At 46.5% G+C, this 12,670-nt stretch overlaps 1 protein-coding gene across 8 annotated transcripts in view; it reads left to right on the forward strand.

Moving 5' to 3' along the window:
• The window catches only part of Matcap2 (microtubule associated tyrosine carboxypeptidase 2), a 50,858-nt gene extending 40,159 nt beyond the window's left edge, over nucleotides 1-10,699 (forward strand). For all 8 annotated transcript variants that reach the window (XM_029481777.1, XM_021173174.3, XM_021173175.3 and 5 more), the window contains 3 exons: nucleotides 1,168-1,473; nucleotides 5,983-6,080; nucleotides 10,088-10,699. In XM_029481777.1, the coding sequence (XP_029337637.1) occupies nucleotides 1,168-1,473; nucleotides 5,983-6,080; nucleotides 10,088-10,246 (563 nt within the window). In that variant the 3' untranslated portion in view covers nucleotides 10,247-10,699. The remainder of the gene's footprint in view (nucleotides 1-1,167; nucleotides 1,474-5,982; nucleotides 6,081-10,087) is intronic.
• The last annotated feature ends 1,971 nt before the right edge of the window (nucleotides 10,700-12,670 follow it).

The raw sequence follows: 12,670 nt of genomic DNA on the forward strand, positions 1-12,670 counted from the left end.
TGCCTTCAGGAAATTTGGGTTGATAACAGAATCTGGTTTCTTCCTCCTGGGTGGGCCCATTGGTTATGTCCTCCCGGTGCCTCTCCAGTGGAACTATCTGGAGATATAAACGTGCATCCATGGTTTCCTTTCAAGTTAGTGACTTGCCCTTGGATAGAGGTGCATCTGTGGGATAAAGGCAACAAAGGAGTCTGGGGCTCATGATATTGGAGCCTTCTAAACAGAGGAAAGATTTCATCCCACCAGGAGCAGGCCATACTTAGTACAAAGCCCTCTGTTGTGCTCCAAGGAGTTTGTTTCTTTTGTTTGGCCTCCGAGGCCTGACTCCAGAATGATGTTCCCAGGATCTGCCTTCAGGGACTCTGATGCTGGTGGAATGGCTGGAATCCCAGTCTGAGATGCCTCCCAGGTGAGCTCACCAGTTGTACTGGCAACACTAAAAGATGTCGTTGGGATCTTTGCATAATCACCCTTAGTCCCGAGTACACACTTGCTGGAAAAGAACCATGAAAGACCTCTCCATTTTTGGCTTTGGGATCTTGGAGATTTGTTTGTTTATCTGTTTGTTTTCTGAGACCAGATCTCATGTAGCCCACATGAACTTAAAAAAATAAATGCTTATTTTTGCTCATGATCTGTAGGTTTCAGCTCCCTGTGGGCCAATGCTACTTACTGCTCTTGAGCCTGGTAAGGCTGCATATCATGGTGGGCTCATGTGGCCACTGAACATGGTCAAAAGAACAGAGAAGACAATGGATAGGGAAGGGTCTCATGGCCCCCTTCTCTACACCCTCACCAGGCCTTATACCTTAAGGGTCCTACCACCTCCCAGGAGCACCAAGTTGGGGACAAGGCTTTAGCCCTTGGAACTCTGAGGAAGAATATTCCAGATGAATGCAAATTTTCTTTGGGAAAGGATCAAAGCAAGAATGTCATTTCTTAGTCAGGCAGTGGTGGACACGCCTTTAATCCTAGCACTTGGGAGGCAGAGGCAGGCAGATTTCTGAGTTCGAGGCCAGCCTGGTCTACAGAGTGAGTTCCAGGACAGCCAGGGCTACACAGAGAAGCCCTGCCATGAAAAACTAAAAACAAAACAAAAAACCAAAAAAAAAAAAAAAACCAAAAAGGATGTCATTTCTTATCATTTGTACCTTTTCTTCCATGTAGGCACACATTACTTTCGGGGTATTAACAACCTTCAGCAACCGTGGAACAGTTGGATTGGCCGAAAAAAACATGAGCTAAAGCCCAACAACCCAACGGAGGAAGGGCTGGCAAGCATCCACAGTGTCCTGTTCAGAAAAGACCCCTTCCTGTGGAGGGCCGCTCTCCTGTACTACACGGTGTATAAAGCCAGCCACATGTCCTTCTGTGAACTCTTCAAAGACATTGGCAAGTTTGTCAAGGACCCTAATACAAGATGGGACTATTGTGTAAGAGCAAAGAGAGGGTGGACTGACACTTCCGAGCCCGGTAAGTGTCCCTCCATGGTAGGTCTTCGGACTTTTTAGTTGTTAGCTAGTGACTTGGGTCATGTTTTAATCTCTGAATCTGATAATGAAATGTTTGTGACTTGAGGTCATCAAAGGCTCTTGCTGTGGAGCCCCATAGCACACAGCATTATTTTGGCCCAACCCCCTTGAAACAGTTCAGACCAATAGACTCTGGAAAGAGTAAAAGAATGAGCTGGTCAAGGTGATGAGTTTATGTAATCCTGGCACCCAGTAGGTTGGGGCAGAAGGATACAAGTTTGAGGCCAGTTAGCAGGGAAGGCTAGTAAGACTTAGCAGGACAAAGATGCTTGCTTCCATGCCTGATAACCTGAGTTTGATCCCTGAGACTCACATGGTGGAAGGGGAAAGGTGACTCCTGCAAGCTGTCCTCTGACCCTTCCACTTGTAAACTGTGATAAACACACACTCTGAATAAATAAATGTAAAAGTTCTTGTAACTACATAGAATGAACACACAGCATTCTGGATCAATCAGTCGCTGACTAAGCAGTAGCTAATTTTTTTTTTGGGGGGGGTGAATTTCTTTATTTTCTAAGGCTTATTTGTCTTTATTTATGTGTATGTGTGTGCCTTTGAGTTTATGTATGCCTGGTGCCCTTAGGTCAGAGGGTACCAGAGCCCCTAGAAACTGAGTTATAGGCAGGTGTGACCTGCCCCACTGAAACACAGCCTGTGTCCTTTTGGAGAACATTAAGCGCTGTTAACCACTGAGCATCCCCATCCCTCTCCGACTTTAAAGACAGGTTTTTGAGATATTTGAGATAGCATTTGCCTACAGTTAGTTCACCTCTTTAAAATGTGAGCCTCATATTTTTCAGTATTAGCAAGCCATGCAGTCACTACCTCTAATTTCTGAATATCCTGTTTACCAGCCCCACCACCCTTGAGAAACACACATCCATGAAAATTCTTCCCCTGTATCTTCACTCCCTCAGCTTTCAGGAAATACCTTTAGCGGTTTTTACCTTTTGTCTCTGTAGATTTACCTGTTTTGAATATTTCATATTAATAAAATTATATAATTGGCTTCTTCTAACTAGCAGGAATATTTTTTTCAATTTTTTTCTAAAGTGCCCCACTGTTTCGCCCTGGATAACCTGGAACAAACCATGTCGACCATGGTGGCTTCAAACTCCCAGAGATCCCCCTGCCTCTGCCTCTGAGTGCTGAGATGGATATCATCAGAACCCCAGTGGCCAGCAGGACATTTCAGACCCTGCTGTAGCGGCCACGGTTGTTCGTCCTTTGCTGTTGGCTGACTTGGTTCATCAGATGCAGTTAGGCTCCCAGGAGCAATGCTGCTGAGTGTTTGTCAGAGCTCACGTGCAGCGTGTTTTCTTACACTTGACTCTGTGCCCACGAGTGGATGCTTTGGTGGAAGTTTGAAACTGAGTCTCACTTCGTAGCTTAGCCTGACCTGGAGCACACAGGAATCTTCCTGCCTCAGCTTCCTGAGTGCTGGCATTGCAAGCCTAAACCACCATACTCTGCGTAGAGGTAGCACAGGCAAGGGACATAGTGACCGTGCTTAGCTTTTGGGGTGGTGACCACGCTGGCTGTTACATCCCAGTGCTCAGGACTCCTCTCCTCGTCCTTGCCAACATTTGTGATTTTCATTTTTAAATCAGCAATTACTGCTTTCAACAGTACAAAACAGTGTAGCTGTGGGAAGGTGCGCTTTTATAGTTTTGGTTTGCGCTGACTTGATGACTGTGGGTTAGGCATCTCGTAATTTGCTTGGTTGGTGACTGTGTTTCTTTATGAGAACTATCTGCCTGGTTTTACCCAATTTCTTTTTTAAAAAAATATTTATTCATCTTATGTAAGTACACTGTAGCTGCCATCAGACACCCCAGAAGAGGGCATCATATCTTATTACAGATGGTTGTGAGCCACCATGTGGTTGCTGGGATTTGAACTCAGAACCTCTAGAAGAGTAGTCAGTGCTCTTAGCCGCTGAGCCATCTCTCCAGCTCCGTCCCCCCCCCCCCATTTTAATTGTACTATTTACCTTTTTTAAAAAATTGAATCACAAGAGGTCTTTATGTAGATAAAACTCTCTTGTCAGATGTATGATTGACAAATATCTTTCCCGTCCTGTGGAGTGTCTTCTCAGTTTCTGTTGACATTGTCTTTGATGCCATCTACCCTCCCATGCTTGAGATACAAAACTTGGCAAATGTTCTTCAAGCCTAGCCTTCTGTCTGAGGTCTTTTGGTAGCAGGGGAGTGTGACCACTCTATGCTAGCACATGTGCATTGTGTGTGCGGAACTGGACGAGAGATCAACTCCCAGGATTCTTGGTACTACACCTTGGTAGTAGTGGTTTTGTTTGGAGGAGGGTAATTTTATTTATTTTGTGTGTGTGTGCATGTGTGTGTGTGCATATGCGCATGGGTGCAGCATGTTTGTGAGGTTACAGGACAACTTTTTAGAGTCAGGGCTCTCCTTGCACCCTACTGAGGCAGGCCTCCCCTGTCTCTACAGTTACCTGCTCCAGGCTGGCTGGCTCCCCAGGCTTCTCAGTAGACTTGTGTCACACATGCGTTTTATTGCATCTGGCTTTCCCCAGGGGTTTCAGGGATTGCTGTGACTGCTGACTAGCATCCCTAAGAAAGCTAGCAATAATTATCTAGTGTGTGACCACATAGAGAATATTGTCTACTTACATACTACATACTATTTTTTAAAAGCTCAGGCCATGTAGGAGGATTTCTTCATGTTGATTGTGGCTTTTTTTGTTTGAACCCGGGTCTCATATTGTATGCTTGGCTGGCTTGACCCCTGTGTTGAGACTTCCAAGTGCTGGGATTTCAGTGTGAACACTGACCATCCTGGACGGTTTCTGTGTGTGAATGAGTACAAAGGGGACCCCCTTTCAGAGGTTCCTGCTTCTAATCCTGTGCAGTCTTTTGTCAGGGAGCTGGTTGGGTTTATTTGTTTATTTGTTTGTTTGTTTGTTTGTTTGTTTGAGAGACAAGGGCTCTTGATTATGTAGCTCTCTACTATGTAGACCAGGCTGGCCTCAAACTCACAGAGATTTGCTGGTTTCTGCCTCCTAAAGGTCGGGATTAAAGGTGTGTACCACCACACCCAGCAGTTTGTTTGTTTGTTTTGTTTTCTGAGACAAGGTTTGGTGGTCCAGGCTGTCTTTAGACTTACTGTGTACTTCTGATGCTTTTACCCCTACCTCTAGAATACAGATGTGCACCACTATTCCAGGGTTGTGCAGTGCTGGGCTTCCAAGCCAGGGCTCTTGTGTGCTGGGCAAGCCCTGTACCAGCTGAGCTACACACCCATAATGTTAGGCTATGTGTTTTGATTTTGAGACAAGGTCTCACATGGTAACCCTGGCTGACTAGGAACTCCCTGTGTAGATGAATCTGGGCTTACCATTTTTAAACCATTAAACTATAGCTTAGCTGTGCATAGTACACGTGCCTGCAGTCCCACTCTCCAGGAGGCTGAGATGGGAAATAGGTGTGAGTTGAACTCAGGTCTTCATGCTTGAGAGGGAAACAATTCCTGAGCCTGAAACCTAGTCGCAGAGAAACCTCCAATCTGAGGCTGGAGAAATGGCTCAGAGGTTAAGAACACTGACTCTTCTTCCTGAATTCAATTCCCAGCAACCACTTGGTGGCTCATAACCATCTATAAGGAAATCTGGTGCCCTCTTTGGGCCTGCAGGCATACATGCAGGCAGAACACTTTGTACATAATAAATCTTTAAAAACAAAACAAAACAAAAAACAAAATCAACCAAAACAAAATTATATTATTTCACCCAGGATAATCTCCATCTTCAAGATCCTTTTGCCTCAGCCTCCCAGATACTGGGATTGTCCAGAGTCATAATCCTTCCTTACAAAGGAAGTAGGACAGGGCTATTGGTCAGTGCACACCAAGGAAAACTGGACATTCAAAACCCCACATTGCCACATTGCCCTTGTTAAGACCTCCCTCTCACCCAGTCCTCACACACCAAGGATTTACCCTCATGCTCACCTGGGTGTGCGTGGGGTGGTGTTTTTATGTCGTGGACTTTAAGTACCAGTCTTTAATTTGGGGGAAGATGTCATTTTAGTTAAGAAACAGAAGTTAAAGGGAGTTCTTCAGGCAAAGTACTGGGCTCCTGTCCTCTTACTTCCGAGAGCCTCCATTCTAAGTTGTGATGATAACTGAATACAATTATACTTGGGTCAGGCATGGCGGCCCATGCTTTGATCCCAGCGTGAGACAAGGGAGGTGAATCTCTGAGTTCAAAGCTAGCTTAGACTACGTAGTGAGTGCCAGGACAACTAACGCTACACAATGAGTGAGACCCTGTCTCAAATAATAAACACTAGAATGTTTTAAATACAGATTTTGTATCTCTATAAACATTAGATAGTAAACACCGGAGCTGGAAAGGATATTTTAAAATATCCGTCGGAAGAGAAAGGACGTAAGTGTGTTCTGGTTCTTCCAGGGTGCTTCAGTAAGGACCAGGTCTACTTGGATGGAGTCCTCCAAATCCTGCGATTCAGAGAGTCCATAGACTTCCATCTGCTGACTGCCCTGGGCAAGGTGCGTGAACACTGGGCCAGACAGCAGGTCGCCTGCCCGCCAGAGTGTTCGAAAATCTACTCAAGGCTAAGTGTGTTACTTTGTTGCTGTTGGAACAAGTTTCCTTCTGTGATAACAGAAGGAAATGTTCTCTGTGATCAGTAAGAGACCCAGGAATAGACCATTTGGGAACTCCTTCTTTCCTTCCTTCCTTCCTTCCTTCCTTCCTTCCTTCCTTCCTTCCTTCCTTCCTTCCTTCCTTCCTTCCTTCTTCCCTCCCTCCCTCCCTCCCTCCCTCCCTCCCTCCCTCCCTCCCTCCCTCCCTCCCTCTTTCTTTTTTTTTTAATGTTCATTATTTATATGTGCATCTATTAAAAAAAACCATCAGTTTTGGGTTTGCTTGGTTTTGAACCTGGATCTCATGAAGCCCAGGATGGCCTCCAACTAGCTGAAGGTGACCTTAAACTTGGTTTTTTTGGAGACAGTGTTTCCAGGTGCTGAGATTATGGGCGAGCACCACAATACCTTTCTTCAAAATGTTTTTCTAAGAGTGTTTGAAAGGAAGCTATAAATATGACACATGACTCTTTTGAGGTCTCCTGTGAACAAGTGTTATCATTAATTCGGTATAAAGTTAAAATGCAGTACAAATCTTGTTGCGTGTGGCCATCAAGGTCTCCAGTGACCAGGTCCTTTGTCAGTAAACCCTGACGTTTGCAAGGAATCCTTTGTAAGCAACAAGTCTCAACAGTTGACTCCAAGGATTCCAGAACCTGGGGACCTGGGGACCTGGGGACCTGGGAAAAGACTCAGAGCTGTAAGAACATTTGCTCATAGCCACACAGAACTCCTACTTCTGGCCTCAGGCCCGCGCGCACACACACACACACACACACACACACGCACACACACACACAATCTTTTTAAGCTGCATTGGGGGCTGGAGGGATGAGTTGGTGGTTAAGAGTGTTTGCAGCTTTGCTGAGGACCAGGGCTTGATCCCGCACCCGTATGGCCTCTCATAACCACTTGGAACTTGAGTTTCAGGGACTCCAAACCCTCCAAACCCTCTTCTGATCGCGAAAGGCAGCAGGCAGGTACATACAGGGACTCCAAACCCTCTTCTGATCGCGAAAGGCAGCAGGCAGGTACATACATACAAGCACTCACTTGAGCACATTCTGACAAAGTTAAAAAATCTGTATATATCTCACAAGCCCGGTTATAAACAGACATACTGTCATCTGGCCCCTGCCACTCCACTTACTGAGCACAAGTGGGAGAGATTTTAGCATCATTTTCGGGTGTTAGGCATTGGGAACAGTTAGTAAGCATGGGCTCCACTCAGAAGTCTCTAGCTACATCCATCCTCAAGGAGAGGCTGCCTGTCCTTCCTGCCCTGGTTGTATTTGTTTTGGAGGCTTGGTCTCACTATGTAGCCCTGTTAGCCCAGGACTCACTGTATAGACCTGGCTGGCCTTGAACTCCACAGGGCTGTGCTGTGGCACTTGCCCAGCCCTCGCTGCCTCGCCTGCACTGTGTTCTGGCCATGCCCCAACCCCCAACCCCCCACCCCCAGGCCCCGGGCTCCTGCAGCTCCCTCAGCTCCTGCAGCAGCGCAGTTACAGAGTGCAAGGCCCTGCTCTGCGTTAGAATTTGCCTAAGGAATTGTTGGATCTAGCCAACCCACTACACCATTTTCCCACCCTGTCAGCCAGCAGTGATGCTGTGTGGCTCGCTCTTCCTTTCCATAAGACGGAAGTGCAATATGACTGTGGTTTCTTCTCAAAAAGACTTCCTGCCAGCCCTGGAAGAGTGGGGATCAGAAGATGGGCTGTTTAAAATCAGCCATGCCAAGCCAGGCTTAGTGGTGCACACCTTATCCCAGCACTCAGGAGGCAGAGTCAGGGAGATCTCTGTGAATTCAAGGCCAACATGAACTACATACTGAGTTCCAGGACAGCTAGGGCTACACACAGACCCTGTTTCAAAAATAAATAAAATCAGCCTTGATTTGGAATTTAAAGGTAAAAATAACTTAGAGAATTGTCAATGTTTTTCTCTTCTAACTAGTTCCTCTTTTCGTGGGCTTGTTTGTTTTGAGACAGGATTCCTCACTGTGCAGCCTTGTGTAGACCAGGCTGGTCTTGAACTCACAGAGATCTGCCTATGTCTGCCTTCCAAGTGCTGGGATTAAAGTGTTTGCTAGCATTCCTGACTTCATGCCTGTTTTCAATGACTCAAGTTTCTTTACCTTTGCTTATGGGAGTGTGTGTGTGTGTGTGTGTGTGTGTGTGTGATTCTAGACACACGGGCAGCCCACCAGTGGTAGCACTACCAAACAAAATGTCTCTTTTGCCATTAGCCATTAACTGCTTCCAACTTGGGGGGTGGAGGTGGGGCTCCTGATCCTCCCTTCAGCCTCAGGTCATGTGGAGGCCATCATAGCTACTGTGACTTCAGCCCAGAACTCAGCATCCCACACGCCAGCGATGGCATTCTTCCTGACCCTTCTTCCATATTCCCAGAGTCTGGGGCAGTGCCATAGGTGGCCCACTTACGGCCGCTTAGTTCTTGACACTCTGACTGGTTATGAGTCTGCATTAACTACTGCCCACGGTAGGAGGAACCTCAGCTGCGAGCAGTGTTTGTGCACCTGAAGGCAAGACCATGGTTATTTAGAAGGTGATCTGGTAAGAACTCTGCTCCCTTTACCAACAGTAACGGTAGCTTCCCAGCTAGGACTGTGACCTCCTCCACCACAGGCTTCAGGCCAGGGTTATGGCTCCTTTACAACATTCTCTCCTATGGAGAGAGTCTCTTGATCTTGACCCAAAAGGAGTTGGCCATCCCCGTAAAGCTGTCCAAGATGCCACAGTGGACGAATTGCTGAGCCGAGTGAAGGGTGGGGACAGTTCCTCCCCAGCAGAGCACCTCTGGCCAGCAGGGAGAGTTTACCATGTTTTTTAAGTGCTTAGAAAAATTCAGTTAAAGCAAGAGAATCTAACAAATTATGTCTGCCAGCTTAATAAACAGAATCAGGAAGCCAGGATGTAAGAGTGTTCCTTCTTCAGATTTGATCCCACTGTCTTTTATTTAATCAAGAGATTTGTTTGAGGTTAAAGTCTCTCCTACCTGAGTATGGAGCTTAGTGGTAGACTACCTGCCTAACATGCTTCGCCATAGTTGGATTCCCAGTAGCACCAAAAAGGTAAAAGTCTGCGGCGAACACACAGGGAGCGCACTGCCTAACACTCACACAGACTGAATTAGTTCCAAGACAGGGTGTGAAGTCAGGCGCTGACTTTCTTTTTTATGCTCAGTTATAAGAGGCCATATGCTACAGGTCCTTCGTTCCTGCAGTGACAGGAATGACACGGACACTAAGTCGGGTTCACTCAACAGCTTCTTTACTTGTTCTCCTTGCAGCTTTTCTTACAAAACTCCCCTTACAACAGCTTCTCTTACTACAACTAGCTTCTACTTAGTGCAAGGGCTAAAACCTATCTCGCGGCAACTGACCTCCTCTAGCTCCACCCCACCTCATCCAATCAGAATTCACACACAAACACACACACACACACACACACACACACACACTCCAGGCATGAGCTCAGGTCAGGTCCAGATCACGAGGAACAGTCCAGCCTGGCAGGCAGCCCACGCATGCAGCCTCACTGTGCATGCTCGGGCAAGGCAGTAAACATCTTGGCCCATGCGGCCGTATATCTGCTTCCCGCAGCCATAAATATTTCATCTACTGTACTAAAGGAAAGTAACCAACCATTTTTTGTATTTCTGCAGACCACATTTGGTTTTGGTTTTGATACAGGGTCTCACTGTGTAGTCCAGGTTGGCCTCAAACTCACAGATACCCACCTATCTCTGCCTCCAAGTTCCTGCGTGCTGGGATTAAAGATGTGAACCACCACACCTGGCCTTACATCCACACATTTTCGTTTAATGTCCTTGGTCCCCTCTAAATATCATTTGTAGTTGCAAAAACAATTCCTTTTTTTTTTTTCCAGGTATCTTATGAAGATGTGGATCGCTTAAAAGAATTGGCAGTTACTGAAAACATGCGAGTCCCACATTTCCTTCATGATCACAGCCGGTACATGGAGCATTTAGAGAGGATCATGGAGGTGAACGAGCTGACAGACGCTGAGCTGAAAAACCTCATCTAAGCAGCAGAGCCGGCTCCTCATGGCTGTTAGCAGCTAGGGCACCCAGCACCTGCAGAACTAGAGGAGAGCGGCTGACCTTCGCTTGCTGAAGACCAGCTCTCAGATCCAGCTGAAATTCTAGGTTCCATGTAGACCTGAAACTATTTTCCTAGAACATTTCTATAGACTGCGGGTGGAAGTCACTTGTCTTTTCATTCAGATCTCTCCAGAGACAAATGAAGACTTCGCTGCTGGTGACACCAGGATGAGCTGTGAACTTGGGCACCAAGGCCAGCTCTGGATTGGAGGTGGCCAGTCTAACGCTCTGCAGTATAAACCCCAAGGTTCTATTTCCTCTGCTAAACAGAGAGAGTTGTTCTTTGAAATAGCCATTTTGTACACCAGAGAAGGCTAGCAATATCTAAGCTCTTATTTTTCTTATGTTAAGTAATATTAAAAGGAGATTGAAAACTTTTTGTTCAGTTCTTATTTTATACATTTTCATCTTACCCTCTCAGTTTATGGAAAAGTGTGTGTATGTCAGTATGTATCTTTTTTTTGTCTGTGTATCTTTGTGTCTGTGTCAGTATGTGTCTGTGTGTGTCTGTGTGTGTGTCTATGTGTCTGTGTGTATTGTCTGCATATGTCTGTGTGTATATGTCTGTGTGTGTGTGTCTATGTGTAGTATGTCTGTGTGTGTGTCTGTGCATGTCTATGTCTGTGTGTGTGTCTGTGCATGTCTATGTCTGTGTGTAGTATGTCTGTGTGTGTGTGCCTGTGTGTGTCTGTGTGTGTGTCTGTGCATGTCTATGTCTGTGTGTGTCTGTGCATGTCTGTGTGTGTGCCTGTGTGTAGTATGTCTGTGTGAGTGTGCCTGTGTGTAGTATGTCTGTGTGTATGTGCATGTCTATGTCTGTGTGCCTGTGTGTGTCTGTGTGTAGTATGTCTGTGCATGTCTATGTCTGTGTGTAGTATGTCTGTGTGTGTGTGCCTGTGTGTGTGTCTGTGTGTAGTATGTCTGTGTGTGTGTCTGTGCATGTCTATGTCTGTGTGCCTGTGTGTGTCTGTGCATGTCTGTGAGTGTGCCTGTGTGTAGTATGTCTGTGTGAGTGTGCCTGTGTGTAGTATGTCTGTGTGTATGTGCATGTCTATGTCTGTGTGTGTGTCTGTGTGTAGTATGTCTGTGTGTGTGTCTGTGCATGTCTATGTCTGTGTGCCTGTGTGTAGTATGTCTGTGTGTGTGTGTGCATGGTACTGGGGATCAGACACGGGTGTACTCTGTTACTGATCTATACCCCAAGCCTCAATGTTTGTCTCTGTTTATCTCTCCTTCCTGTTATTGAGTTCACTGAAGAAGCCTGCATCTCTCTACACTGGGAACATGGTTGCCCCTTTTAATTTTTAGTAGTTTTAAGACCCTTCCCTGGGCCTGCAGTAGAGTGGCAGTTCCCTGCAGCAGTGTGTGTGTGTGTGTGTGTGTGTGTGTGTGTGTGTGTGTGTGAGTTACTGTCTTCCATCTGTTACCAAGTACTAAGTCCCTGGAGGATTTACCTACTCAAATCAATTATCTGGGGAAAGCGAGGCCTCTCCCCTTGTTTGGTATCTATCATGAGGAGAGGACAGACAGGCTGACCTAGAATAAACCTGGCTATGGTCTGAAGTGACATTTCTGGCCATTTTCTTCTGATAAACAGCCTTTGGCCAGTTCTGACACAGCTTGAATTTATGAGAATTCCATTTTGTGCCAGTTCCCTGCTTGCAGCATGTACACGTAGGCTAGTAAGACTGGAGTCCAGCCGGGCGTGGTGGTGCATGCCTTCAATCCCAGCAGTCGGGAGGCAGAGACTGGCAGACCTCTACAGAGTGAGCTCCAGGACAGCCAGGTCTACAGAGTGAGCTCCAGGACAGCCAGGGCTATGCAGAGAAACCATCTTCAAAAACCAAAAGCCAAAACCAACAAAGAGTGTGGACAGCATTGGCACAACTACCACCAGCAGCAGCAGCAGCAGCTTCTCTACTCGTGGCACCAACCCTGCCCCAACTCTGGCACATCGAGTCTTCACTGCGGGCGCGTGGGTAGGTTGGGATTTCGAAACATGAGGGAGGGAGGGGTTGATGGGTGTGCTCTGTGATACAGCTCACTGCTCAGTATAACGCTTCCCTTGGATTTGTTTCCTGCCACTTTCTGAGTTAGTGCCTCTGTGAAGATGTTAGGACTCTTGGCCAGCCAAGCTTACACTTACAAGGCAGCAAATATTGGATACTACGAGGGTCCTTTTCAGACTGTTCATTTTAGAAAGCCAAGAACACAACAGTCAGCATGTCAGGCTATCTGTAGGACCAGAGATATCGTTCACATTGCAAGCATCAGGAGTCATGTGAAAAGGCCAGCATGGTGGTGTGTACTTGTGATTCAGTGCTAGGCAAGTGGAGACAGGAGAATCC

This window comes from Mus caroli, unplaced genomic scaffold (genome assembly GCF_978045245.1).
Source record: "Mus caroli unplaced genomic scaffold, Mus_caroli_1 scaffold_11, whole genome shotgun sequence".
NCBI classification, from domain to species: Eukaryota; Metazoa; Chordata; class Mammalia; order Rodentia; family Muridae; genus Mus; species Mus caroli.